The sequence below is a fragment of the Strongylocentrotus purpuratus genome, unplaced genomic scaffold, assembly GCF_000002235.5.
Source record: "Strongylocentrotus purpuratus isolate Spur 01 unplaced genomic scaffold, Spur_5.0 spur5_scaffold_3, whole genome shotgun sequence".
In the NCBI taxonomy this organism is placed as follows: domain Eukaryota; kingdom Metazoa; phylum Echinodermata; class Echinoidea; order Camarodonta; family Strongylocentrotidae; genus Strongylocentrotus; species Strongylocentrotus purpuratus.
The window spans coordinates 23,669,949-23,697,310 of NW_022145609.1; the positions used below are offsets into that span (position 1 = coordinate 23,669,949).

The window sequence follows — 27,362 nt, forward strand, 5'->3', positions numbered from 1 at the left end:
TTCTATTTTATATAGCATACTGAACCACCTTGAAAATGTCTCATGAGTAAAAAGTCACTGATACTTTCTTTCAAAAGAAAGATAATGAACATCAGAGGAAGAATTGAGTACATTTGTAACATTGTGTTATTTTGTTAATAAATTCTAATTCAATTCAATTCAATACCTTCTTCATCGTTGTCCCCAGCACTGCCGCTATGACTCACATAGCTCTGGAAGAGACTTGAGGGTCCACTGGACACGCCCCCGCTCCCCTGTCTGCTATGGGTAGGGCGCTTACTGTGCCCCGCCCCTGACCCCACCCTAGCCCTGGGAGGAGAGCTGGGGGCGGAGGAGGTGTGGGGAGGGGAGGAGGGGTTCGGGAGGTGTGTCACCGGAGATGAGGGGTCCTCCGGGCCTGAAGCTGTAGCAGTCGAAGCGGAGTCTAGCTGGTGTTCAGGAGTAGCTGTTCATATTAAAAGAAAAAGAAAATTGTTGTCTAAAGACTGCAGTACAAATAAAAAGTGGGGGCATGACTGTTAATTGTACACTAATAAAACATACTCCTTACGAATGGATTTTGATAATTTCCAAATTACTTTCACTGCACATAAAGCCTGTGTGCGATGATTGCTCTGTGGTTCCCTTAAGTGCTCATTTTGGTAATTCAAGGAAATTCTTCCTACCAGGTACCCATTTACTTCAACTCGGTGGAGAGTGGCATTTGCAGATTAATGTCTCACCTGGTAATGTACAGGTAGGGGTATCCAATTCAATCTCAGTCTCTCCGATGACGGAATCATCGTCCCCTATCCTCGTCAGCACCTCGAAGCTGGTACTCGCCCTCCGTAGGGTGCTCTCTCCTTCAGACCCCTCCCCACTGTACACCCCTGCCTCCTCTTCCTCGCCATTGATGCCTTCCCTGCCGTTACCATGGTAACGCTGGAAGCCCACGTTATCGGTTTCATCCATGCCCAGCTGGATGGAGGCTTCACTGATGAGCAGGTTGGTGGCATCTTCTTGTAAAGTCTCTTCTGAAAGGACCTGAAAATGGAATAGCAGAAATTGTGATTATCATTTCAGAATTATTAAAGGTCATGTACAGTGGTAGGCCCGCAAAAGTTTTTGTCATTTTTCTTGGATTTTAGTTGATAGGTAGGAAGATACTAGAAATATTACACTAAGCACTGTGAAGTTTTTTCCTCCTAAAGTGAAATATTAAATGAATGAGAGTTGGAAAAAATGTAGATACCACCATGGGAAGTAAATTCCAACAACGGCAACCTGCACTACACGTGAGTAAACCTATGAGGCCTGTGTTTATACGCTAACGTCTACACACATGCTCTCTGTCTCTGAGCGAAGCGGTGAGATTTATGTGCGGGGAGCCATCGGGGGTCTTTGACATAATCACCTGTATAGAGCTGCCGCTGCTTCTTGAGATGTTGTCCTCAGCGTGTCTAGCTCTGACCTCTGACTCCTCTTCTTCTTCCTCTTCCTTGGACTCTTTCTCCATCCCTCCCTCATCCCCTCTCTCTTCCTCAGCAGCCTCTCCATCTCGTTGCTTAGCAACATCCTCGACCGTTGCACCGGTTGCGTTCGCCTCCTCTTCCTTCTCGACCTTGGTGTGGATTTCGGTGTCGTCCTCGATGATTGTCGTGCCTTCCAGCGTCGCTTCGTCCTCCACGTCTTCGATCTCCTGTGTGACATCGACACCCACTTCGATGTCGGCTAGGGTGCCCGATTTTGAGCCTTCATCCGCGTTTTGGGGAGCTTTGACCTTAAAATTAAAAGGAGAAATATTACAATTCATTACTGGTAATGAAAGAAAAATACTAAAAGTTCATGTTTCTTTGCAAAAGAAAACATTGGCAATAGGTAAGTGATTACTTTATCCATGTAGCCCTGCATGAACAATAGGTCATAACAGTGTCAACAAAGTCAATAGCACAACACGAGGCCTATATAAATGACTAATACAATCACTAGCCTCTCAACTACCATGGCTTCTATACAAAATTCTGTCAATAAAGACAAGAACCCTCCAGTCTGTTTACCTGAGGGTCATCGTTAGCCTCTACAGAGGGCATCACTTCACCTTTGACCTCTCCTTGACCCTCTTTACTTCCGGTCCTCTTGACCGCATGCTTCTCAGGGGATGGAGGCGTGTAGATGATGGTGGTCGTTGGTATGATCAAACCTGCATGTCAAAGAGATGAGAGGGAAATGTTGACTAAAATGGCATATATGTACCTGCCAACCTTTCAAAGCAAAAATTAGGAATTCATCGAGGCAAAATTTAGAAATACAGTCATTTTGTTTAGTTTTTACACAAAAAAATAATTCTAGGATTCATAACGAGGACCACGAAGTAGAAATCATTCCTCCAAAATAGGAATAGTTGCAACTATGCAATCATTGCCGATGGGCCAACATCCAGAAAAGACATGAAGCTCGTAAAACCACACATCATCAAATTATTTCTTTAAAAAAAGTTAATGTCTTGGAATAAGTTCGCTAAAAGATTATGATAAAGTAAATCATAACTAAATTGTTTGTGACAATTGATTACACATACATCTAAATATAAGACGCAGCATTTCTTAGCTCTCTGCTATCTATTCCCAAGTCAAAGTTCAGTGTTTATTGAATGAAGTACAACTTTCACAAGCGAATCAATTCAACTACAGCACAAGCTTACAACACCCTTGAATCTACATTATCTTTCCCTAATCATTTCAATTAACTACTCAGAAGATCTTACCTTGGTCATCCTTGCTGGACCCATCCCCCTTTCCCGTCTGGTCCTGGCCTAGCTGCTGAAGCTGGTTGTTATAGGACTCCAGGGCTGTCTTCAGAGCCTGGCCTTTCCTAAGGGTCTCTGCATGAAGCTGGTCCAGGGCCAGGTACCAGTAGTCCTGGACCTTGCAGAACTGATGCCTGGGGATGCTCAGCCTCTCAAACTCCTGTATCATACATAATGAAAATTATATATGGACATTTATATGGTGCGGCTACTATATGATTATTCTCTACTACGCTTAATACAAAGTATCATATTATTAACCTGACTGTAGCTGAGCTGCATTATAAGGCACTCAAGCATTCCAGGAATTTCTTCCTACCGGTACCCATTTACTTCACCTGGGTGGAGAGTCATTATGCAAGAATTATGCAAGAACTGCACCTTCATATCCTATCTTCAGGTCTTCAAATAGGGTACATGGTGAATCTTTGATGCACTAGATTCTTGCTTGAGTATAAAATCCTTACTTAATACTTTTTATTTCCTTGAAGAGCGGAGCCAACCTACTGTTTCCAAGAAACAGATAGCTTGATGCAATGTAACAGTCTAGTGGTGAATCTTTGCTGTAATCTTTTCAAAATAATTTTTTACATCAGTATACAAAGCTCAAAACGAAAAAGAGGAAGGAGACTAGAAGACTAGAAGACTAGAAAGAAGGCAATATACATGTATTATCCTCTGTCATGACATACACCTCCCAAAAAACTTACACTGGTGAATTTTGCCAGGCTGTGCTCTGGTCCAAACACAAATTGGAGGGCCAGCTCCTCCGCTTTGCAGTTGGGCTTGTCCCGAGAGTCTTCGACGTGCTGGGCAACCATCTCGAGGGTTGCTACGGTCACACGCTTGATGTGCAACATGGCCGACACAATCTCGTCCCTCAACAGCCACTTCACCTGTGAGTAGAAGAGAGACTTGTGAGAAAAGATTGACCATCATGCTACAAAGTTATTTTTTAGGTGAAGTCAAATTCAGCCTTTCCATGCATGTACCAATCTCTCGTTGCTGCTCATGTAGCAATTAATCCTACCATCAATAGGGTATGGCTGTTCTTGACATGCATCTTTAGAGTTCCCCATCTTAGACCATGACCCTTCCTCTTCATGAACTGGTTTACATTTTGAATTATATGGCATTGCATACAGTTAAGTTAATAACTAAATTATATATACCCCTTGTAAATTTGATCTTTTTTAAATGTTTTTCGCTGCTCAAAAATGAAAGGTGGTCTGGGTGAATCAGGGCATTTGTTTAATACTGTTAGATGTAGACTTTTTCATGTCACATTCTCAAAAAACATAAATCGGGACAAAATTGATTTTCACTCACTTAAGAAAATAACAAAACTTGTTAAGGGGTATGAATAATTTAGTTGCTAACTGTACATGTAAGTCTGCTGTGTAGAAGTGAGAGTGGATGACAATTTTAGTATTGAAATGAAAAAATATTATCAAAAGATAAGGCAAGGCTCATAATGAAGGCAGCCTCAAATGGAGTTCAAGTGGATATGTTTACCCCATATTGTGACCATATTATGTTGAGGTGTCTGGATCGAGATGTGATCAGTTTATTGTCATGCCAATTAACCAGATTAAATTAGATTTCACAGTATACTGACAGGACTACTTTGTAAGTAATCATAATTGTAATATTTTGATTCATTATATTTCTTGTGATAATCATCCATATATAATTATTTTCTAAAAGAAATGTTAACTAGGTTCAAAAAGTGATTACTTATTAATATGCAAGTGTATGAATATAACAATTCGAAAAATGGTGAGAACATCGTTAACTAGTTAAATTTTATAGCTGAATAATTACAACACATAATATTTTACGATTATTTGATACTGGTTGTTCAGTTAATTAGAATCAGTAATTAATATGAAGATTGCTTACAGTATTGATTTCTTATATTCTTGTATGTACATGTAATTTTAAAACTGAATTGTATGAGTCTCCAGACTTTTTATTCAGGATGTCTTTATTTACAATAAACCAGAATTGAATAGAAAAGAGATCATTCCTTCTTCCTCACGTTATCCATTGGCGAAATGGCTCAAAGTGCATAACTTTTCAGCAATCAACCACTGAATATACATGTACTTCACCTCTTTTTCTGTTTCATCAATGGCCTTCCTTTGGCCAACAGGTATCATGTCATTGTTCATCATGTCACTGTTTAGCCTGCAAGAGAAAAAATATCAATTTATTCTTTCCACAATTGGACAAAAATGACAACAAGAACATAAATAAACAACCAATAAACATAGAAATGTAATAAAGGTATGAAGAAATTGAACAAAAATGAAAGGTATGGTACAAATATTAGAACAGAGAGAAATAACAAAAAAAGTGTTCCTCTTTTGATTTTGGTATATGACATGCAAAATATTGTATATTTTAAACTAAATGTTTAAAGGTGCAATTCAAAGAAAATCACAAGTATGTCAATTAATGTATCACTAGAAACTAATAAGCTAACAGATGGCCATCGTACAAGTTTCAGGTCAACTACATATCGGGTGATTTATAAAAATACAAATACAACCACCTCCATAGCAGCTGGGATATACGAGAGATTCGCCAGAAAAATAACGATGTTTTAATGACGTCACTATATGGACCAATACTGCCCAAGCAGACGACATCCCATAAAGAATGAACATAATTGCAAAGCTATTATTTGTCAAATTATAATGAGTTTAGTGTATATAAATGTAATGGCATATCAAACCATTCAAAAGGGGATATGACCTGTTTCTGATAACTAAAATCTTTTGCTTGTAAATACACAGGATAGGGGTTAATTAACAATCAAAGAAACCAGACTTTCAAATTGAAACCCCCCCCCCCCCCCCCGGAATGATATAAAGGACGGCATTTGTTCCCTCTTGAAACGCCGAACATACCACAGTGTGTGCAGCTGAATATACAATGGCGTCTTATTTTGTTTACAAGCGACAGATTCCTTTATTTATGTATCGCTGCATTTGTCATCAAAATAAAACCATGCGTGGGGTTTAGAGTGAAGCAATAGATTATACATTTAGCCTGACGGTATTGAAGTAAGAGAGAGAACTCCAGAGAAGATGAAACACAGGCACTGAAAATGTGTGAGATGTCATGGGACATTGTCTGCTTGTGCAAATCATGTCCATACTGTGATCTCACACATTTCAGCAGCGTTTGGAGAGCTCTTCAGGTGCTATGCCGGGGCTGTATTTAAGCGTTTTGTAGTTTATACAATGTAATAATCATTACTTCGAATGTTTCCAAGCATTGAATTTTGATAACCTTGTCGAATCAAAGTTTCAACTTTGCAATAATGAAAATAAAGTTAGTTTTTAAAATCAATGAATATCTACTTTAAAGGGATCTATATAATTTCAGTCTTTACAAATGAAATTAAAATATCATTATGAAGTTGAACAAACAATCTATACGGAACAAGACAGGTTAATTTTATTTCTTGATAGATGGACGCACATTCAATTCATTAAAAAACCAGTACTATTTTATCTTGCTTTTTATTGTGTACCTTTGTTTTTCAAATGTATGTATCCATCATATTGTACATTTGCTTATATCGTTTTATGCTTTGAGAAAAAATGAATAAACAGGGAGGTGTTTTACAAAGATTCTAAGTCAAACTTAACTTTAGGTTGGACTTAAAAATTATGGAGAGCCATTTGTAGCCTTAAAATAATATATATTCAAATGCAAAAATTCAAGTATTTTAGACTTTTCATAAATTCCACATCAAGAACATAAAATATTGCATGATAATAGAAAGTATGAATGATTTGAATCAACATTTTTTGCCTTTTGAAATAACTCTTACAAAATATTTTCACAGATGCTAACGGCTTTCCATAATTGTTGAGTCCAACTTAGAGATAAGTTCAACGTAGGATCTTTGTGAAACACCCCCCTGTATATCTATACAGGTAGTTTGTGGGGACGGTTTCACTCACTCTCCTGCATCCGAAGTGGAGAGCGTATTGGCCCTGAGGAGCCGATGGTCAGGGTGTGGCGACGCCGGAGGGGAGTGCTCCGTGAACGAGACTCCTCGGTACGTGTCCTCGTCGTCCATGTCCCCGATCGCCGGTTGATCGTCCAGGTCGGAGGGCAGCGACAGGCACATGAGGTCAAGGGTCACGGAGAGGTCATTGAGGTTGATCTCCTCGGCGGGCTGGGATTCAAGGCAGCTGATAAGGTTACCTACATGTATAGATCAAGAACAGTTTTATTGCAGTAGTTGTCGTAACCTTGTATCTTTAAAAATCAGCAGGTACACGTACTTGATGTTAAGCTGTTGACTACTGAATTATCTTATTCCCATAGGCTTTACACATGGACCACCAGGTTCCAGTAAGCAATGGGTTAAGCGTATCAATGTTCTGAAATTTTTAAAATTTTGACCATAAGAATATTTCATTTTTGCCAAGGTAAATCCTCATTGAAATATACGTGAGACGCAATGAAACTTTGCCAAATTAATCTGTCCATGAGCACAATTGATGTACATACATGTACTATCAACAATGTACAATGTTCAGTATTGATATGACAACTTAGTGAGTCTTGAACGCAAGGTACCGGTATGCAGTCTTCGGGTCATCTCTACATAATAACGTGTATATATATATATATATATACATATACATGTATGATAAGGTGAACTTAGGATAAATCTGTTTCAGAGGTACATGTAGAGTGAATGCATGGTAAATCCTTTAAAAAGTAATTTCTGATTAAAGGGTTACAAAAACACTTTTGGATCCAAGCTAACAGATACACATGCAACTGTAGGACTCCTAGTTTGTATGCACTCCTTACAGAAAATCCAACAATCAACATACAGTCAAGCCTGCTTTAGTGACCACCTGTATACAACAAGCACATTTTTCGTCTCTCTTGAAATAATTTCTCTTTGAAACATGTACTAAAGGAACCTGTCTACAGAGACCCCTTTTGTGTTTCCCTTGGGCGGACGCTGTAGACACGTTTGACTGTATATGCATAACATCAGTAAATCAACAGCATTTTGGGGCAAAAGGAGTCCAAAGATGGACACCGAAATTATGCTTCTGTGCAGTGTCCAACAATTTTCTATCTCAAAAAAAAAATGGCCACACCGACGGACTCACCTAAACAAGTTGGTATGGTCCACATTAGTTGTGAGCTTGATGAAGCATACCAATATGAAGAAGAGGGGTAATTTTCTCTCTCAAAAAAATAATGGACTCACCTAAACAAGTTGGTATGGTCCTGACATTGCGGTGGCTCACATAAGTCTTGAGCTTGACGGAGCATACCAATATGACAAAGAGGTGTGACAAAAATTAATGGCCACATGGACTCACCTAAACAAGTTGGTATGGTCCTGACGTTGCGGTGGCCCACATTAGACTTGAGCTTGACGGAGCATACCAATATGACAAAGAGGTGTGACAAAAATTAATGGCCACATGGACTCACCTAAACAAGTTGGTATGGTCCTGACGTTGCGGTGGCCCACATTAGACTTGAGCTTGACGGAGCATACCAATATGACAAAGAGGGGTGACAGCTCCTCCTCCTCGCTGCCCATCACCGATTCCTCCGAGCTGCCCCTCCGACTGTTGGCATCGGGCACGGGATCGTAGCTCCTCTCCTTCTGGTACACATAGCTGATGGAGTTGATGAGGCTGTTGCTGTCAAGGCGATCACGGTCATGGTCCATCTCGTCCCCGTAGTCGTCCAAGTTGTCGTCGTCTTCGGTCCCGTCTGCCAACGAGTTGACCTCTGCAATGCCAAAGGCGAGATGAAAAGGAAATAACAGTAGAATACATAATAATCATTTAAATTACAGTCAAACCTGCTTTAGTGACCACCTGTCTACAAAGACCACATTACTTTGTTATCCTTGAAAATGATTTCTCATTGAAACATGAACTAAAGTAACCTATCTACAAAGACCACTATTTGTGTTTCCCTTGGGCGGTCGCTATAGACAGGTTTGACTGTACTTACATTCTGTTAACAGTCTAATCTTGCAAGGCTTCACCGGAGTGACCGGACCCCTCATTTAAAGTGAATACACATTTAACTTGTATCTTCCTGGTTTTACTCTTCTAAAAATGTAAGAAATGAATCATACATGTACATGTACATCCTCCATCTTATCATTTAATAGCTTCATCCTCCATCTTATCATTTAATAGCTGCAAGAGTCTCCATCATAATAATTTGAACGAATTGAGCTCATAAATGAATTACATAGTCCTCTTATTACTTTTTCTGCAATTCCTGATCCATAGTTTTAAGAAGCATCTGTTCAATGTTATATTGCATATACAACTGTACTAGAAAGCATTCATCATCTCTATCTCTAAATCCATTGGAAAAGCTAAGAATATGATGTGAAATTTTTTTTTCTTCTAAAAGTTCACATAACAGATGACAATCCACATGCCAAATTGTAGATATTTAAGGATAAACAGTGGCAAATAATACACTGAATGTATGGGGGTGGATAGCCAAAACAACAACATGATCATTAACAGTTAGATTTAGATTTAGATTAACCCCCCCCCCCCCCCCCCCCCCCCAAAAAAAAAAAAAAAAAAAAAAAAAAAAAAAATAAGTAACAAAAAAAGGAAAAAAAGAAAAAAAAAATAGATAAATAAATAAATAAAATAAAATGATAATACTAATAAACGCTTTCTGCATTTTTAAGCTCTTTCCATTTGGGCAAATCCTTATGAAGGCCTATGAAAGGAGAGTAACAGTGTTCCTACACACAAATGATAGGATATATATATATATGATTGAGACTAATGTGTCTCACTGATTAACATTGAAAGCAAGGTAAAAGTGAATCAGCAGTAAGAAAACATGACACAATTGATCAAGCGTTTCAATGTCTATAAGATTAAATATTCAATGAGGAAATAGAATTTGAAGAAAACAAAAGGGAAAATACAAATTTGGCATTCCTCAACACTGCATGCTTCATGCACAACTTAGAAATCATAAAGAAACATACTATGTTACATGGATATGAGTGTTAGTTACAAACACTTGGATAAAAATCTTTTGACTATAATTATATTCCATATGAGGTCAATATTTTTTCACATACTCCATGGGTAAAATTCACAGATACAATAATTCAGGTAATAGTATTCCGTTCTGTGTACATGTTCACTGACATATTTAGGTACAACTCAGGGATAAACTAATTGATGTTCACCATCTTCTCTCCTCTTTTTGTTATCTTCTTTTTTTTCTTGAAAGATGAAATGTTGCTAATTTTAACTCATGTTGATGTTAGGAGTAAGTTTTAATATATTCATTCTTAATATATTCATGATGTAATGAATTCACACTTTAATATTCTATGATGCATGCCTGTGTGTGTTGTGATGAGTAGATGAGTAGTAGTATAATAGGAACATTCATGAGGAATGCAGAAAATCAAGTTTCAAACCTGAGGGTAGTATACCACATCTGAAATTGCTTACATTATTGCTTTCATTTTATTTTTAAATCTCATTTTTTTTAATGACATCAGATTCACAATCACTGCACATTGTATCTAATACATGTACAATGTACCAGACAGTACATTTTGTAATGCATGTGTAATTTGGTTATAAAGAAAATGTTTCAATCAAATCTCATCTGTTTCGCAGGAAGCAGAGCGTGTGCACTATCAAGGTGCAGATACATTGTAGCAATTGAATCCAATGACTGGGGTAATAATAATTTCAATGTAAAATGCTTAGAAATGTAGTATTAAGTGCTATACAAATATGACTATTTTATTATCATCCTATTACATCTGGGGACCAACCTTTAACAAAACAGTATTTTTCAAATAAGGGTGTATCAGAGTGGTTTAGTAGGCAAAGGCACAGTGCTGGCCACTAGTTTAACTTACATTAACTTGCTCACATGTGTACTTTGGTACCAACTCACAGGTTTGAGTAAATATAATGAAACAAGCCACAAAAAAATGTATGTTGGATATCTGTATGTAAATGACATGTACAGTGCATAAGGGCTGGCAATCAATACAGGGTTGCAGGCGTGTGATTTTGGGATTAAAACAGTCAAATTTACTCTTTCGAGGAGTAGAAACAGTTTCGTTGTTAGGTTTAGTTGGTTTCGACACCTGCTGGGCTACAAGACATTAGGATTATAAGAAAGAATAAAGAAAACAACAGATAACATATCAGAAAGAAGAAATGGTTCATACATTTCAGAGTAAAAATTAAAAGTGTTTGAATGTCTATTTGAAGCACAAAACCAACTTTGTATTCTTGAAAAAATTAATGTATACCAAATATTCAAGCACAAAAATTCAATTAAAAAACATACCTTGCATAAAGTAATTCAAAGCTTTGCCCTTTCTATTATATATTATCCGTTATTACTATAAACAATTTTTATTTTCTTTGGTTAGATTAATGTGGTGAATACTGAACACTGTCCTTAAAAAAAAATTAAAAACCTTTTGATACTGAAACAACTTTCTTTTGACATAGTAAACCTAAAGGAAAAGTGAGCACAATAATCTTACAATCTTACACATCCACCTTGTATGAACCACCATGTTCAAGACGTTCCACAATAATGTTTGTGCGCATCTTAGCTGTCCAGTCTAGTCTGATCTTGTATTTACTATGCACAATACTAGACACTCCGGGCGTTGTACAGGTTGAATACAATTTTAATTCTAATTGTAATTTCTAATTTTAATTTTAGCTGGCCCTGCACAGGTAAGAAAGGCACATAAATTACAGTGGAACATCCTAAAATATTAAATCAAAAAATGAAACAAAATTGAAACAACAAAAGAGCAACTCGTATCTGAGAGCACTTCTATATTCCTATGAAAATCTTAAAACCTGAAGGCAAGTTCGGATATGACACAGCAAATCCGTGGCATCGTAAGTAAAATACGCTTCACGTTTCTGTACATGTGTATCTTAAACACAGCGCTCAGTAAATAAGCCCAAGTCCTTTGTTGAGGGCAGTTGGCATTCAATCTCACAATTTATTTATTACATAAATGACCAAATATAGACATTTTCCCAAAGCAAGCAAACAACCCAACGGAAGGACCCTATAAAACCATCCATCCAGAAATGCAGATAATCTGTTGAATATAATCACCTTCCATCTACATGTGTATTAAAACAAAACGCAGCAGCTATGTTGCGGCGGTTTGCCACGCTGTATCTGAACAAGCCCATACATATCAAAATCACATTCAACTCAATCTGAACAATTTCTCAGAGCAGAAACACAAAAGCAGAGCTGCTAACCTCCAGAACAGAAAATCAGTAATCACAAGGCTTAAAATCAGTAACTTAGGGTATAAATCAGTAATTTTCTATGTGGAGCTATGAATCTTAAAAAAACTGCACGCCTACACTGCGCAGACGCGTGCGTGATGATTATCTGAAATTTTTGGCGATTGTACTCACACAAAGTTGATAAATATTGATTTCAGGTCATCAAATGGGGGGGGGGGGGGGGGATTTGTAATCCCTAACTTTAGACAGCATTCCGTACTGCCGTAATGATCATTGATTTTCGTACCAATTACATGAAATCCGTACTAGTTGGCAGCTTTGCAAAAGCCCGTCTCTGTCCTCTCTCTTTTGAAGAACATGCTCCCAGTCACAACCCAAATTACAATGGATGCAGCCCAAGGAAGATAAAATTGATCACCAAATATGGACATTTTCCCCAAGCAAAGAATTAAACCAACTGAATGACAGAACCCCCTGAAACCCTCCACTAAATGCAGACACACCTGTTGAATATAATCACCTTGTATTGATCTGCTTTTATAACTATCATGCCATTATTAGGCACCAACCCATCTATATACATGTATATATCCATCCATCTACATGTACATGAAATTAACTCTCCATCTATCTATTCCATTCGACTATTTATCTACATCCGTATCTCTTTCTCCCTATGAATGTATCTACATGTATCTAAGAGCATCTTCCACATCCCTATCCCTGATCTTTACCAGTCAACAAAAGCAGCAGTCAATGACTTGCCACTAGGGTTGGCTGAAGAAAAGACTTCTGGTGTACGAGATCCATAGGACTTGGCTTCAAACCTTTACAATGAATTGTTTATATACACCCTATCTGTCTCTATCATATCTATTGATCTATATCAGTCTAACTATCTATCTCTTTGTCTATCTCAGTCCCTGAAAGCACATGTTAAAGCCCCACTGTACTACTTGCTCCCTCTATATAGCAAACAATGCCTAATCAGTGACCATTGGTCCCCCATGATCGTCTTTTTATAATGTTAATTGAGAGCTAAGTTGATGAGATAGCCACCTGTCAGTGACCATTCTGGGTGGTATAATCCCTCCTAGCCAAACTAGTATAGACAGCCTTTAAAGACTTACCACTGGGGTTCTCTGATGAAAAGACTTCTGGTGTCTGAGATCCAGAGAATCGAGGACTCGGCTTCAAACCTTCCGACTCAATATCATCACTCCCACGGTACACTCCTTCCGCAAACACCTACGTAAGGTAAGCCGAATATTACATGGATTTGGTTTGGTTATTTTATTAGCTTTGAGGTTCAAGCACACTTATCTATTTGGTAGCCAATTTCAAGATTGGTTCTTAAATGCCTATTAGACGTTAGGGTTAGGGTTGCAATCTGGTTTTATATCAGTTTTAGGATTATTGTCACCAAAGATTGAAGAGTCTCAACCTCATTAACGCGTTAACTAATGAATTCTCTTAGTCAAACAGGCAACAGCCAGTTTCAATTAAATGCCTGACATGACAGCTACTTTCTGGCAGCCAATCACAGCTGCTTACTTTTTTCCCGTTTATATTGTTTGATTGCTTTCTATTCATTTTTGTGATTAACTCAGATGAGAGAAAGACGAAAAGTTTGAGGAGTAATAATAATGATAATAATAGCTGGATTCATACAGCACCTTTTCTAAAGGATACAAGGCTTAGAACAAATTAAGGATTGTAGAGGTATGTTTCAGATGTTTTTTGGAAAAAGTCAAGCAGTATGTCTGTATTCCTTGCTATTATTCCCACTGGCTTTATACTCTGTTCCCGTGGGCATCAGGTTTAACACGATGTAGTTCCCTTTCAGTTACCTGATCATCATCTTCATCATCTCCATGCTCGTTCCCACCATCATCATCCCCTATCCCTTCTCCCTCCTTCTCCTCATCATTCTCCTCCTCCTCTTCCTCCTCTCCTCCTAGACGGTAGAACCAGATGTCACGGTTGGATGGAACCGGTTTGAAGTGGTTCCCCATGACCTGGGTGAAGCGCTCTCGAACCATGGCATGGAGGCCCTTGCTGACCTCACACTGCCGGTTGGGTGAGGAGGTCAGGAGCTCAAGAGGGACCATGACGCCGGGAGGTTTCTTGCGGCCGGCGATGCTGGACTTGATCTCTTGGCTGATGAAAGAAGAGACAGAAATCAAGTAAATAAGACTATAAATCAATTCTTCCAAATTTGAAAAGGTTAATAAAAAGAGGAACTACACATATCCTTGAATAAAATTGATAATTAAAATCCAATCCCTTGAAAAATGTCTTCAGACATGAGATGTGTTGATAAGCGGGGGAGAAACAATGCTCTAAAAAATCATGCTAAAAACTATAAAAATGTCACACATGCAGTGTTCTCACCTGTGGCTAGCAAAGAAAGCAACACACTGCACCAAAGGTAAATTCTCCTTAACAGGGGAATAGATTTTTCAACACTAGGCTCTTCAACTGCAAAAAAAAATGCTTTAGTTAATCCCAAAATCCTCACCCCTTGGAGAATGGTAGGCTAATTCAATCAATACCTACCAGATCTATTGAGGAACATTTTACTAAGAACACTGGTCACTTGGATAAAATGCAAGCTCTGCCGAAAGCCAAAATATTAACATCCTGGTAACTCTAAAACAGACAAAATCTTGTGAAAGAGTTTTATCAGGATGGTCGTCATAATCGTGTGAAAGTTCTTGCATGACATCCAAAAGGGAAATAGGCGGCTTACTTCAGTCTACGGAAGATGTCTGAACTCTAGAAATCAAAACTGTTACAGGTTATTTTTCCTTTTGGATGTGATACAGGAACTTTCAAACCAGACAAAATCTTACTTTGGAGTTTTCTCCGGAGCAGGTTTCTCAGCCGTGTCCTCCTCATCCATGTCGGCAAACTTGATTCTCTTCTGGAGCTTATCAGCGACCTGTTGCTCTGCATCAACCTAGGAACAGAGATCAGAGAAAGACAGATAGAAGAGGAGAAGGGGAAGGAAGAGGGGGAGGAGGAGGAAGAAAGAGGAGGAGGGAAGGAAGGAAGAGGAGGAGGGAAGGAAGAGGAGGAGGGAAGGAAGAGAAGGAGGGAAGGAAGAGAAGGAGGGAAGGAAGAGGAGGAGGGAAGGAAGAGGAGGCGGGAAGGAAGAGGAGGAGGGAAGGAAGAGGAAGAGGGAAGGAAGAGGAGGAGGGAAGGAAGAGGAGGAGGAAAGGAAGAGGAGGAGGGGGGAGGAAGAGGAAGAGGGGAGGAAGAGGAAGAGGGAAGGAAGAGGATGAGGGGGGAGGAAGAGGAAGAGGGAAGGAAGAGGAGGGAGCAGGAAGAGAAGGAGGGGGAAGGAAGAGGAGGAGGGAAGGAGGAGGAGGAGGGAAGGAAGAGGAGGAGGGAAGAAAGAAGAGGAAGAGGAAAGGAAGAGGAGGAGGGAAGGAAGAAGAGGAAGAGGGAAGGAAGAGGAGGAGGGAAGGAAGAGGAGAAGGGAAGGAAGAGGAGGAGGGAAGGAAGAAGAGGAAGAGGGAAGGAAGAGGAGGGACAAGGAAGAGGAGGAGGAGGGGGGGGGGGGGGGGAGGAGGGGGGGGGGGGGAGGGGGGAGGAGGAGGGGGGGAAAGAAAGAGGAGGGGGTGGAAGGAAGAGGAGGAAAGGAAGGAAGAAGAGAACAAGTAGGTAAAAATGTTGATCATAATAAGAATAAAATAAGAATAATATGATTGCAGGGCCCTCAGGGAAAACAGTATTAATACTAATGAGGTTAAGCTACAGTCCCATATACGTCCCGGACCGTCCCGGACCATCCCGGACCCCATCCGGGGTGATCCGGGATTCGGTCCGTGTTGACACCGTGTTGGCACCGGGGTGGTCCTGGATGGTCCTGGATGGTCCTGGGCGGTCCGGGAGTCGACCCCGGATGTTTTTGACGGTCAAAAACTGCCGGGGTGGTCCGGGACGGTCCGGGACAATAGTTTGATCCGGGGTGATCCGTGTAGCCACCGTGCTGGGTCCGGGGTCATCCGTAGTGGCGCCGGGGCGGTCCGTGTTGATCCGTGGCAGTCCGGGAGTGAGTTATTGACCGCCCAGGACCATCCAGGACCATCCAGGACCACCCCGGTGCCAACACGGTGTCAACACGGACCGAATCCCGGATCACCCCGGATGGAGTCCGGGATGGTCCGGGACGGTCCGGGACGTATATGGGACTGTAGCTTAAAAGCATCACACTTTTTTTAACAAAACATCCCGGACCATCCCGGATCACCCCAGACCATGGTCCGGGATGGTCCGGAGTGGTCCGTGCTCGTCCGTGCTGGTCCGGCTTTATATGGGACTGGGGCTTTAGACTGGGTAAACAAGAGTTTTTTTTATTTTTATGTTGCTGTACAGTTGTTGTTGAAATGTTATGTACATATCAATGGTTAAATTAGAATGCATAATGCATACCCAATCTTCGTATGAATTCTGAATATCTTTTAAAGATTCTTTATAAAGTATATTATAACAACAACAACAAAACATCCACTGAGCATACTAAAGGCTCTTGAATAAACTGATAAGCTCTATCAAGAATCTTATCTTATTTTTCATGTTTGCTCACAAGCCATTTATATGATAACAAAATCACCGAAACAAACTTGATAAAATGAGATACACTCCCCTCACACAACCCCAATGGCTGACGACACATTACGGCATCAAGCTCTATCAAGATTTTCTTGTGCTACAACTCTACATCATTAATATCCTATCGCTTACTTTGGCTCGCACGCCGTAGACATGACCGCAGACTACTTGAACAAATTCAGTGATGTCAATTTCATAGAGTGACTCCTCGCACACCTGTTCGATGGCCGACTGGACATCATGACAGTCAACCCATTTACCGTACTGAAGGCTCTTGAAGAGGCCGATGACAAAGGCCTGGTGGACCTTGTTGGCAAGACTACCGCAGAACCACTCCATGGCCTTGCTCCCTCTCCGATCAGCAGAGGGCGGAGAGAACGAGTCTTCAGAGATAAAATAAAATATGTTTGAAGAAAGATTAGGGACATCACATCCTGCACACAGGAGCATGTACATGTACGTGCACACCTGTATGATGTAACAGAAGCTGTGCTCAAAGGGTCCATACAGAGAATTTTGCAATGGTGGTTGTATATTGCATTTTCCCAGGCCTCTTTTCATTTCTTTGATGATGACATTTCATAATTCATGATTCAATTATTCATTGCTATGCTAGGTGCTGTGCCTTGGGTAAATTTTTTTCATTTTCCATCAAATTTTTTATTTTTTATTTTTTGGAAAGAAAGATCAATATCTTACTTTATTGGGATAAAAACGTGGTTAGATGCCACAAAGTAAGTGGCAATGCCATAACCAATTGTGTGTTGTCACCCGAAGGTGAATTCCGTCTTCATCAAGGGGAGTGTTAACTTTCTCTCCTTTCTACAGTTAATTATAATAATCGATTATATGCCTAATCTCTCACCATTCTGCTCACTGAATCCTCTTGTCCTGTGTCTAGGGATGTTCCTTGGCGTGGTTGGGACCTGGGTACCCGCATCCATTGACACAAAGGTCAGATCCTTGAAGACATTCGTCACTGAACTCTCATCCAGGCGACCCAGCACAAAATTGGTCAGGGCCGCCAGGGAACAATCGTAGACGAAGATGGGAAGGGGGAGGCTCGTATTTGTTTTCTTCTCAACTCCAGGTGGCACTGTTTTTCTAGCCGGACACTCATCCTCGCTGTCTGTCTCATCCAGATTCTTGCTGCGACGGGACTCACGGGATGGTTTCGCTTGATCCGATTCAGGTGCCATGGATAAATCCGCTTCAGGATCTAGATGAAAATTTGGGGTTGCATTATAAACTTGGAGGGCACTTTAGTTATCTGTTCTTGAAATGTGAAACATTTACTAGTATATTCAACCTACATGTACAACTACACCTTTGTCAAACAAAATATGTGTACATTACAAATTAATTGAATATTTAAAGAAAATGCCCTTCATAATTAATAAAACCACAAGAATACAACGAGAGCCAAAACAAGTCAATTTGATCAAAAGAAATGAATCACAGAGCCAAAGTTAAAGTGAAATGTACAGGAGTCAGTATTTGCATGTAGAAAAGTGCCAGCAAGAAAAAAACATTAGAATATCAATGCCAATCAAATCTGAGGATACCCAAATATAAATAGTGGACAATTCTACCCTGAACCATTCCCCCCCCCCTCCCCCAAGACAATCTTATTCACCAGATACGATACATGTATGAATCAGTGGCCAAGTATCAAGAGCACTCACCATCCTTTGTTGCACTGAGCAGCTCTAAGTCCTGATAGGAAGCTGGCATGAATACCAAGATCAGATGATCCTTCCCAACACTTTTCACGTACAGCGTCCACTGCGGCACCTTCTTCTCCCGGTTCTCCTCCATCAACGGAGTACTCGTCCTGTTCTGCGGAACAGGCGTCTTCTCTAAGCCTTCCGCAGCGCTGTCTGCGAGTTCTGACAGGAGACTGGAGATGTCCGAGGAGGCGAGTCCGAAGGGACGGGGCGCATCGTCGTCTTTGCTTCGATCAAGGACAGACTGGGCAAAGAGCAGACTCTCCTTGTCAGAGAGGTCCAGCTTGAAGTCCGTCATGGATTTCATAGAGTCAGTGAGGAGGGTGAAGAGGGTGTCATTGGGTTTGGGGTACCCGAGGCGGGGCCTGGACCTGGTGTTCTCTGTCCCATCTGCACCTAAAACATCAAACAGTAGATATTTGTATGGTGAAGCCTTAATATAATGAACACTCAAGGGTTACATGAAAAGGCAGGTGGTCTTTATGTACAGTTTCCTTTAGGACAGGTTTCGATGAGAAACCATATTCAAGGGAAGCAAAAAATGTGGTCTATTCAGACAGGTGGTTTTTCTATACAGGTGGTCACTAGAGCAGGTTTGACTGTAACATGATAACACTCCATTCTTGTACAGCAAATACCACATTCGCAATATTTTCTCTTTGTGCTTCTAGACTTTAAAGCCTTGCTGCCTGGTTAAGGTACTGTTACATGCTAGGAATTTCTTTCAGCAATTACCCATTCTTGTACCTCACCTGCAAGTTATAGAGACTTTTTTACATTCATACTGCACAGTAAATTTTTAGATACAATTGACATTTATTCTATGAGACAAATGATGTGCACATAAGAAAACATATCCGTTGAGATGAAGAATCCTTGGAATAAATATATTATCTAAATGAGATGCACCAGACAAAACTGTTTTTTCTGCCATCTTTCATGTCTTACTGTATCACATGTTGTTTCCAATAGTTGTACTCTTCCTGCATTTTACTTATTCCTCAGCAATCACACATTTTTTTTCAGAACGATTTGGGCGAGGCGTCAAAAATATTGATACCAGCAGGCTGCCGCCTCACGTATTGGCGCATCGAGGCTGCAATTACGGCCGAAGCCTGGCTGGGGCAATTATTTTTCTTTTATTAGCCCAGCCGGCTTGCGCCAGGCTGGGATCTGAGGCTCGGTTTCCATTCGAAAGGCGGTAGCCGGCGCATGCTTTTGAATGCCATTTCCTACCGCCAGCGGTAGCCGGCTGAGCTAATTTAAAAAATGCAGCCAGGACGCACAACTGCAGTTAGCTGCCGCTGGCTGGTATATTTATTTTTAACGCCTTGCCTTAGCAGACACACCTAAATATTTTTTGATTATTGTACTGCATTTCTTTAGAATATATTCTTTTTTTGATCGTCACCAGGACTCAAGAACTTAAAAGCCAAAGCACACTCCGATACGATTTTCGAAAAAAATTGCAGTTGCATTGAAATGTTGAAACTCCATCAGACGTAATCTTCTGGACTGGGGTTATGAATATTGATTAGAATACTAGTAATCAACATTTTATTGCATTTCAAGCCTTTCATTCGGAATAAAAAGGCAGAATCGTAGACAATCGCAAGACTGGTCCGACTCACTGTGATTTGGAGTTGTTTTAAGCTTTTCCTCCGACTTTTCTTCCTCCGACAAGGAAGCTTGCCATCCCCAAATTTTGAATTTATCAATGATACATGTACGACTATTCAGAACTTTGATCATTTACATTTTTACATGGTTGAATGGGCTATAGGTTTGCTGTGTACAGTCTTGTACACCCTTTAATGGTATTCCCCAAGTCTGGTGTCAGCAAATTATGACCTTCTGCACATGGAAACTGACCGTCGAACCACTGCCTTTAAGCTCACCTGTGATGAAGGTTGAGCACAGTACATGAGCCTGCTGACACATGGGTAGGAGCGTCATCACGTCCAGCGCATAGGGCAACCGCTGAATGGTCTCGCCGAGCGCAACCCCTTCAAAGGAAAGCTCCTCCTTGGACATGGTGGCCATGTCTCCGTCGATGGCGGAAGAGCACATGACGTGCAGGTGCTCAAAGTTGAGGAGGACGGAGATGATCCGCTGGTCCATCGGAAACATCTACATGGGGGTCCATAAAAAGCGTTAATCTATTAATAGTTGTAGTCAAACCTGTCTATTAAGGCCATTGTACACATGTGGCCATCTTAGACAGGTTTCTACAAAACACATTTCTCTCTTGAGGGAATCAAAATGCATGGCCACTATAGACATGTGGCCTTTAAGGAGAGGTGGCCCACTAAGACAGGTTTGACTGTATTCATCTATTGGCCCTTCTATTCTCCTGGAACATTTATCTACATTTGTTAAACTTCTAAGCATTTTAATCTAATTTATGTATCTTAAACATTCAGTTCTACATGTTTTCTTCTTGTTGCAATTTGTATATATAATTTTACTTGCATACCTGCCGACATTTGAAAATGAGAATTAAGAATTTTTAGCACAGTATGTCTTCAAAAATAAGAAATCTGTACCCTTAACAGGCGTTCGCGCATTGCAGCGGCAGTGTAACTGGCAATACGTGGTAAATCTGTGCAAAAAAGCGAATACAAATTCGCTGCTCAATCAGGCAGCCCTTCAACGCACGCAATATGTGAACTCTCACATCGCAGCATATGATAAAACAAGCTTAATTTGGCTTAAGCACCACCCCCCCCCCCCCCCCCCCCAAAAAAAAAAAAAAAAAAAAAAAAAAAAAAAAAAAAAAAAAATCGAAATTGTGAAAATCCGGGAGATTCCGGATTTTGGGGTCCTAAAAATCCAGAAAAACAGGATATTCCGGATTAATCGGGAGGGTTGGCAGGTACATACTTGCACTGTAAAAAATGCGGTAATTCAGTCTGTGACTGCAAGTTATGTTATAATCAACCTTGATGGAATTGAATTAAACTGAATTGCATAGTCATACCACTCTTGGGATAGTTTGGTAGGTGAGGCCGTCCAAGAATTGACACTGCTTTGGAGGATCGATGATGGTACCACTCTGAGGCTCTATCCAGCACTCAGTCACAAGCTGCAGTCTTCCATCAGCTTCAGATGTGTCCTGATCGTCACCATCCTCCTCGTCTCCAACTCTGCATTAAAATAAAAATAATAATAATAAAAACGTTGCTTATAAAGCGCTTACCACCAAAGTCTCTAAGCGCTATAATAAACAAAATAGACTGATAAACAATTGCATATTAAACAAAACAAAAAATAAACCTACAAATTACAATACATATGAAATTCACATCAACGTGAACAGAGTAAGTTAAAGGTAAAGACCAGTATTGGAAACGCCCCAATTTCGAAAAATGAAATAGAAGCTCTCATTACCAATCATGTGAAAGAATATGTTTTGACTAATACATGATGATAACAAATTTGCCGGGAAACCGCCTACTAATTCATATATTTGGTAAATTTGTTTCTCTCACGGTCTGTGAGAGATATAGGGTAGTCCCATATACATCTTTCTGTGTATAGTGCTTGTAACTTTACGAAGAATGGGCCAAATTTCTTATCATTTTGATGATTCCAGAACCTTGCAGATGCTAGATGCTAGATGATCAACTTTTTCTGATCGATTCCACAACGTTTCTTTCACAATGCAATCGCATGACCATAACTGGTCTTTACCTTTAATCATCAAAAGCAATTTTGTATATCAAAAGAATTTCTGCACACCAATTCATAATTCAAATCAAGGTTTTGCTGAAATTGGATGACTAGGTAAAAAGGAATTATCTGGCTACACAATGTGAATGACCTACTCAATTGTAATAATAATACAAACATTAATATCATAATAACAACATTCCTAATTGCCAAGTTGTGATATATTTGAAATGAGAGGGGGAGGGATAAAAAACACAAAAACAATTTGGGGGTATGTAGAGGGTTTACATAAGAAATACACCTGTACCTGACTGCAGAGATTACAAGTCTCTAATATTGACAAAATTCCCAACTTTGATTTTGTCACTTTATATGTGACTGCTGTTTTTATGCAGCCTTGTGCATTTTTTTTTACTTGAGAAAACTGCACCAGAATCTGCTGTTTGATGATTGAATTATCAGGCATGAAGATTTGATCCTGATTGCTTCTTTGACTTGAGAAAATAACCATCATTATCATATGGTATAAAGTTCACAACAGACGGTACTCACGATGTAGTCCGATCCCTCTTGGCTGTGGCCGAGTGCGGAGGGAAGACGATGTACTGGAGCAGACATGGGAAGACCTCTTGACCGTTGGAGGATAACTTCTGCTCCGTGCCCTGGTCGCTCTCAGTGGCTTCATCCGTGCCTTCTTGGTCCGAGGGTTTGGAAGGCCCCATTGTCTCCACGATGCTGCCCAGAGGATTCTGAATACCGTAGTGAAGAAAAAAAAACAGTCAAAATATGAGATGTTTAATAATAAATACAAATTATTTCATTTATCAGTCATATGTATCCCCCCGACAGGAAAGCTTGGAAAGCAGCCATTAAGGAAATGAAATGTCCAACCCCACAAAATGGGACAAATGGACTTTAAACGCTGATGATGATATGGTCTTTAAAGTGACTTGGTAACATTGTTGAAGGTTGATGAAAAAAATTACTTACTATATTCCTTGTACTGTACTAACCCTCTGACATGCAAAAAATCCTGAAAAAATTCTCAAACCACAAAGATATCTATGGTTTTCTTTGAAGGCGTCGATGTACGACACCCTCTAACAGTGATTAACAGTAAATTCTCCCAACCATTTTCGAATTTTCCCAACCGTTTTTTCCATGAAAAAAAGAAAAATTCTGTCAACACTTAAAAGTCTGGAATGGAATGTAGAGCCATTTTATTGCTTTGTGAGATTTCCATTCACTTAAAATGTAATTAAATTGCAATAATATAGTTGGGAGAATTAAGAAATCGATCAGATCATTTTTTCCCAATTTGTACGATGAATAATGGTCCGTTTTCACTCAAATTTTCAGATTATCTTTCATTGTACATCTAGTATTGAAGTCACTACCTTAGCACCACTATCTCTCATCTAAACAATGATACCAAGTCCCTTTAAAGTCAACAATTGCTCCATAGACGATTTTCATTGAACACTGGTTAAATACCTTCCTCTGACCTTTGACCCAACGACTTGCATTCCTCATCCTAGATTTAACCTAAATCCATGATGTACCCTGGATGCATACCTGGATCATCAACATCATGCATATACAGTTTATCAGTAAAAGAATTGTTCCATCATTATCAATTTACAGTCATCTTCACAATTAAACCTCGTGTCTCCTTCGGGTGTAACTTTTTCTTACGGTCATTGCTCTTTCTGCAAGCTCCTGCTTAACTTTGGAACAAACTACCTTTAAATGTCCGAAACTGTCAGACTGTTAAACGATTTGAGACTTGTCTTAAGACACATTTATTCAAAACTGCTTTTGATGATTAACTTACTCTGTTCTTATTGATGTACATGTATATTTCATATGTATTGTAATTTGTAGGTTTATTTGCATTTTCTTTTTGTTTTGTTTAATATGTAATTATTTATCCTTGTATTTTGTTTGTTATAGCACTTAGAGACTTAGGTGGTAAGCGCTTTATAAGCACCGTTAATATTATTATCATTGAAAGGTTAAAGGGAAAGTCCACCCCAAAAATAAGTTTGTTTCGATAGAGGCAGAATAATAAGAAAATCAGGTGAGTGAAAGTTTGAGCAAATTCTGAATGAAAATAAGAAAGTTATGAATTATTGAAGTTGTGATCAATCAAATACAAATTGGCAACTCTGTGACGTATCATGCGAGCTCAACTTCCATTTGCTCAGTACTAAAAAAATCTAAAATTTTCATTTTCCATCAAGAAAAATTTCAACCATACATGCACCCTAAATATAATAATTGCAAATATGTTTCTATACTCCCCCTGCAAGGAACAAAGATATATTCCGTCATCAATAACGAAGAAAACATGATTTTATGGAATATTATGCACAAAGCAAATGAAGGAGAGCTCGTATGATAAGTCACAGAGTTGCCAATTTGTATTTGATTGATCACAACTTCAATAATTCATAACTTTCTTATTTTCATTCAGAATTTGCTCAAACTTTCACTCACCTGATTTTCTTATTATTCTGCCTCTATCGAAACAAACTTATTTTTGGGGTGGACTTTCCCTTTAATATCTTATCACACCTACATGAAATCTGAGTCAACGAGTGAATGATGATGATGAGCATATTTTCAGTTTAATAATCAACTAAAGATGGCTGGTCAAAGCAGCCTTACCTTCATCTTGAGCTCCATGATAAAGCTGAGTATTCCACTGGTTGAGTAAGCCACATGGAATCCCTGCTGCAACCGCAATCTGCCAAGGATGAACAAAGGAGACATTGTAGATGTCTTTTGAATTGAGATATTCAGAGATAAATTGGAGTTCTGGTTGGGCGATTGCATCGTAAAAGAAAGTGTGCGGAAGCCATCGGAAAGGTTGATCATGTAGCACATACTAAAGGTATTGGTAAATGATAATACAATTATTCATGAGTCCCTAGACTCTCAATGACTACAAACCTTACAACAGAGATGCCAACCTTCATCAACAACAACAAATATTCTTAAAAGGAAAAAACGGTATTTTTGGAAAAAATCACCCAATCGAGCAGCTTCAAAGAAATAGGCGGCAGCGGTACAACGTGCATTCAGTACACGTGGGTTGTTAGCAACTTGCAAAGTTTGGGGCCCCGTATCACTGTTCTGCGTGCATCGTTTGAGGAAATAGGTGCATAATGCACATACGACACAAAGCCCATAATGGGTAATTAAGAAAAACATCAATAATTTTTTTTGTTGTTAAAGGTAACTAAACATTCAAAAAACGTACTGCCGTATTCAAAGCAAAAAACAAAACATATACGGCAAATACGGAACAGTTGTTACAACCATCCAAGAATCTCTGGACTCTCCAAAACCTTAGAATCATCCAGGACTTTAAGGACTCTCAAACTTTACAAGACCTTCACTCACTTGGTAAGGACGTCCAGGATGTTGGCCACAGCCTTGGTAGCGATCTGGATCCCACTGTCACTCTGAGCTTCCCAGGTCCAGCATCAAACCTTACAACCACCCAAGAGTCTCTGGACTCTTCAAAACCTTAGAATCATCCAGGACTCTCAAACACTACAAGACCTTCACTCACTTGGTAAGGACGTCCAGGATGTTGGCCACAGCCTTGGTAGCGATCTGGATCCCACTGTCACTCTGAGCTTCCCAGATCCAGCGTCGATGGTGGAGATAGCATGCAAGTCGGTTCAGGTTGCTACAGGGAGCTTTGCTGTTCATGTAGACAGGCACAGACGTGGACGTCACCTCGATGGATGTCTTCAGGTCAGTGAAGTCCGATGGCATTTTCTCATATCTGGGATAAAGAGTGATGGTGCGAATATGAAGCTTGGTAAACATTATAACCTCTACAAACCTGTACTAGCAGTACTTACATATAGGTCGTTAAAGGAAACCTCAGCTCAAAGAATTAGTGTGGGAATGTTTAAAGATTTGACTTTTAATTTGAACAAATTTAATTGATAAACGAATTTGCATAGTATGTCATGTTATCGAGAAATGGAGATGCCAATATTGTGCTAAGAGACTGTACATTATGCTTAGAAAATCTTGCAATATACCTCTCTTAATCTTGGGCAATTCCACGGTAACGGAAGGACACTCAGACAAGATTTTTGAACTTCAGGTTCATACTAAAAGAACTGTTTTATTAGTATAAGATGTGAAACAGTACAGATATAATACCTATATAAGTGCCTTTAATTCTCCCCCAAAAAATTGTCATTATAGTTAAGTAGTTTAAGAATGTGCATATTAATTATCTCGGTAACGGAAGGACATAAAAATGGACATGGTTTTTCCAGTTAATTAGTGTTTATCCAAACTTTGTGAAGTTGATGAAGCTTTCCACTTGACTGAAACACATTTTGTTCCCCATAGTTTAATACATACTAATAAAACATTTCTTTTAGTATGAACCTGAAGTTCAAAAATCTTGTCTGAGTGTCCTTCCGTTACCGTGGAATTGCCCTCTTGTAGATTAAAGGGCAAGAATACAATCAATCTCTCTCAGAGCAACTTATTTATAAAAGATATGTCATGGGTTGAGGTTTCACACAAAGTCACAACCTTTCTACCTCCAAACAAGACGATCAGTCTTGTCAACAGAGCTTTACCTAGGCATTGTGGCGTGCGCCTGTAATCCAGCTAACAGTGGAAGTTACAAACTGATTTAACCGAGGACGCAGGTTTCGAAACCGAGTCACGTCTTTCGGATGGCGACGTTAAATGTCGGTCCCCAGACGTAAATAATCATATCTGATTGATACACGTCTGTAAAAACCCAAACACACACACACACACGCAATAGAGCTTTACCTCATGAGGATCATCTCGATGGGTCTAGAGAGCAGAACGACGCAGGAATCATCGCCATGTCCAGGAGGCCCGTCTGAGTCAGTGTCCTTGAGGGGAGCCATGGCCTTGGTGCCGTGCTCCTTGTCATAGCCATACTGGGCAGTCTTCTTCCTGGGCATCCTCAAGGCTAGCAGGTCATTCTTTAACCCTCTCACAACCTGCAAGGATTATTAACACACATGTTTCTGAGTGGTTTTCTCTTGAAGTATTTCTCAACTGAACAAAATCCTATTCTTTTCCCCCAAAACAAATCCTATTTTAAAAATAAAAATCCCATTTCTTATCGATAAGTACACTTTCTCACTGTGAACATGCTTTGTTATTTTTAGGAACATCCCCAAATTGCATTTTTTTAAAATTTATTATTAAAAAAAAAAAATCATA

General features: G+C 39.6%; 2 protein-coding genes and 1 non-coding gene across 3 annotated transcripts in view; all 3 read right to left on the reverse strand.

Moving 5' to 3' along the window:
* The window catches only part of LOC575585 (KICSTOR complex protein SZT2), a 44,318-nt gene extending 36,080 nt beyond the window's left edge, over positions 1-8,238 (reverse strand). The window contains exons 1-9 of the mRNA XM_030995823.1: positions 8,158-8,238; positions 6,766-7,012; positions 4,900-4,975; positions 3,496-3,681; positions 2,744-2,945; positions 2,037-2,179; positions 1,394-1,759; positions 723-1,023; positions 167-445 (exon numbers count right to left, since the gene is read on the reverse strand). Coding sequence (XP_030851683.1) covers positions 167-445; positions 723-1,023; positions 1,394-1,759; positions 2,037-2,179; positions 2,744-2,945; positions 3,496-3,681; positions 4,900-4,975; positions 6,766-6,935 — 1,723 coding nt within the window. The 5' untranslated portion in view covers positions 6,936-7,012; positions 8,158-8,238. The remainder of the gene's footprint in view (positions 1-166; positions 446-722; positions 1,024-1,393; positions 1,760-2,036; positions 2,180-2,743; positions 2,946-3,495; positions 3,682-4,899; positions 4,976-6,765; positions 7,013-8,157) is intronic.
* A 20-nt stretch (positions 8,239-8,258) lies between these two features.
* The window catches only part of LOC105438481 (KICSTOR complex protein SZT2), a gene marked incomplete at its 3' end in the record, with an annotated part of 44,233 nt that continues 25,129 nt past the window's right edge, over positions 8,259-27,362 (reverse strand). The window contains exons 19-32 of the mRNA XM_030995824.1: positions 26,940-27,136; positions 25,699-25,917; positions 24,789-24,867; positions 22,671-22,867; positions 21,427-21,592; positions 20,345-20,576; positions 18,405-18,842; positions 17,585-17,938; positions 16,852-17,102; positions 14,955-15,061; positions 13,950-14,259; positions 13,230-13,347; positions 10,901-10,960; positions 8,259-8,578 (exon numbers count right to left, since the gene is read on the reverse strand). Of these exons, the coding sequence (XP_030851684.1) occupies positions 8,259-8,578; positions 10,901-10,960; positions 13,230-13,347; positions 13,950-14,259; positions 14,955-15,061; positions 16,852-17,102; positions 17,585-17,938; positions 18,405-18,842; positions 20,345-20,576; positions 21,427-21,592; positions 22,671-22,867; positions 24,789-24,867; positions 25,699-25,917; positions 26,940-27,136 (3,048 nt within the window). The remainder of the gene's footprint in view (positions 8,579-10,900; positions 10,961-13,229; positions 13,348-13,949; positions 14,260-14,954; positions 15,062-16,851; positions 17,103-17,584; positions 17,939-18,404; positions 18,843-20,344; positions 20,577-21,426; positions 21,593-22,670; positions 22,868-24,788; positions 24,868-25,698; positions 25,918-26,939; positions 27,137-27,362) is intronic.
* On the reverse strand, positions 17,428-17,551 carry LOC115928919. Its single transcript, XR_004066290.1, has one exon. It is a non-coding gene; the product is annotated as a U6atac minor spliceosomal RNA (small nuclear RNA).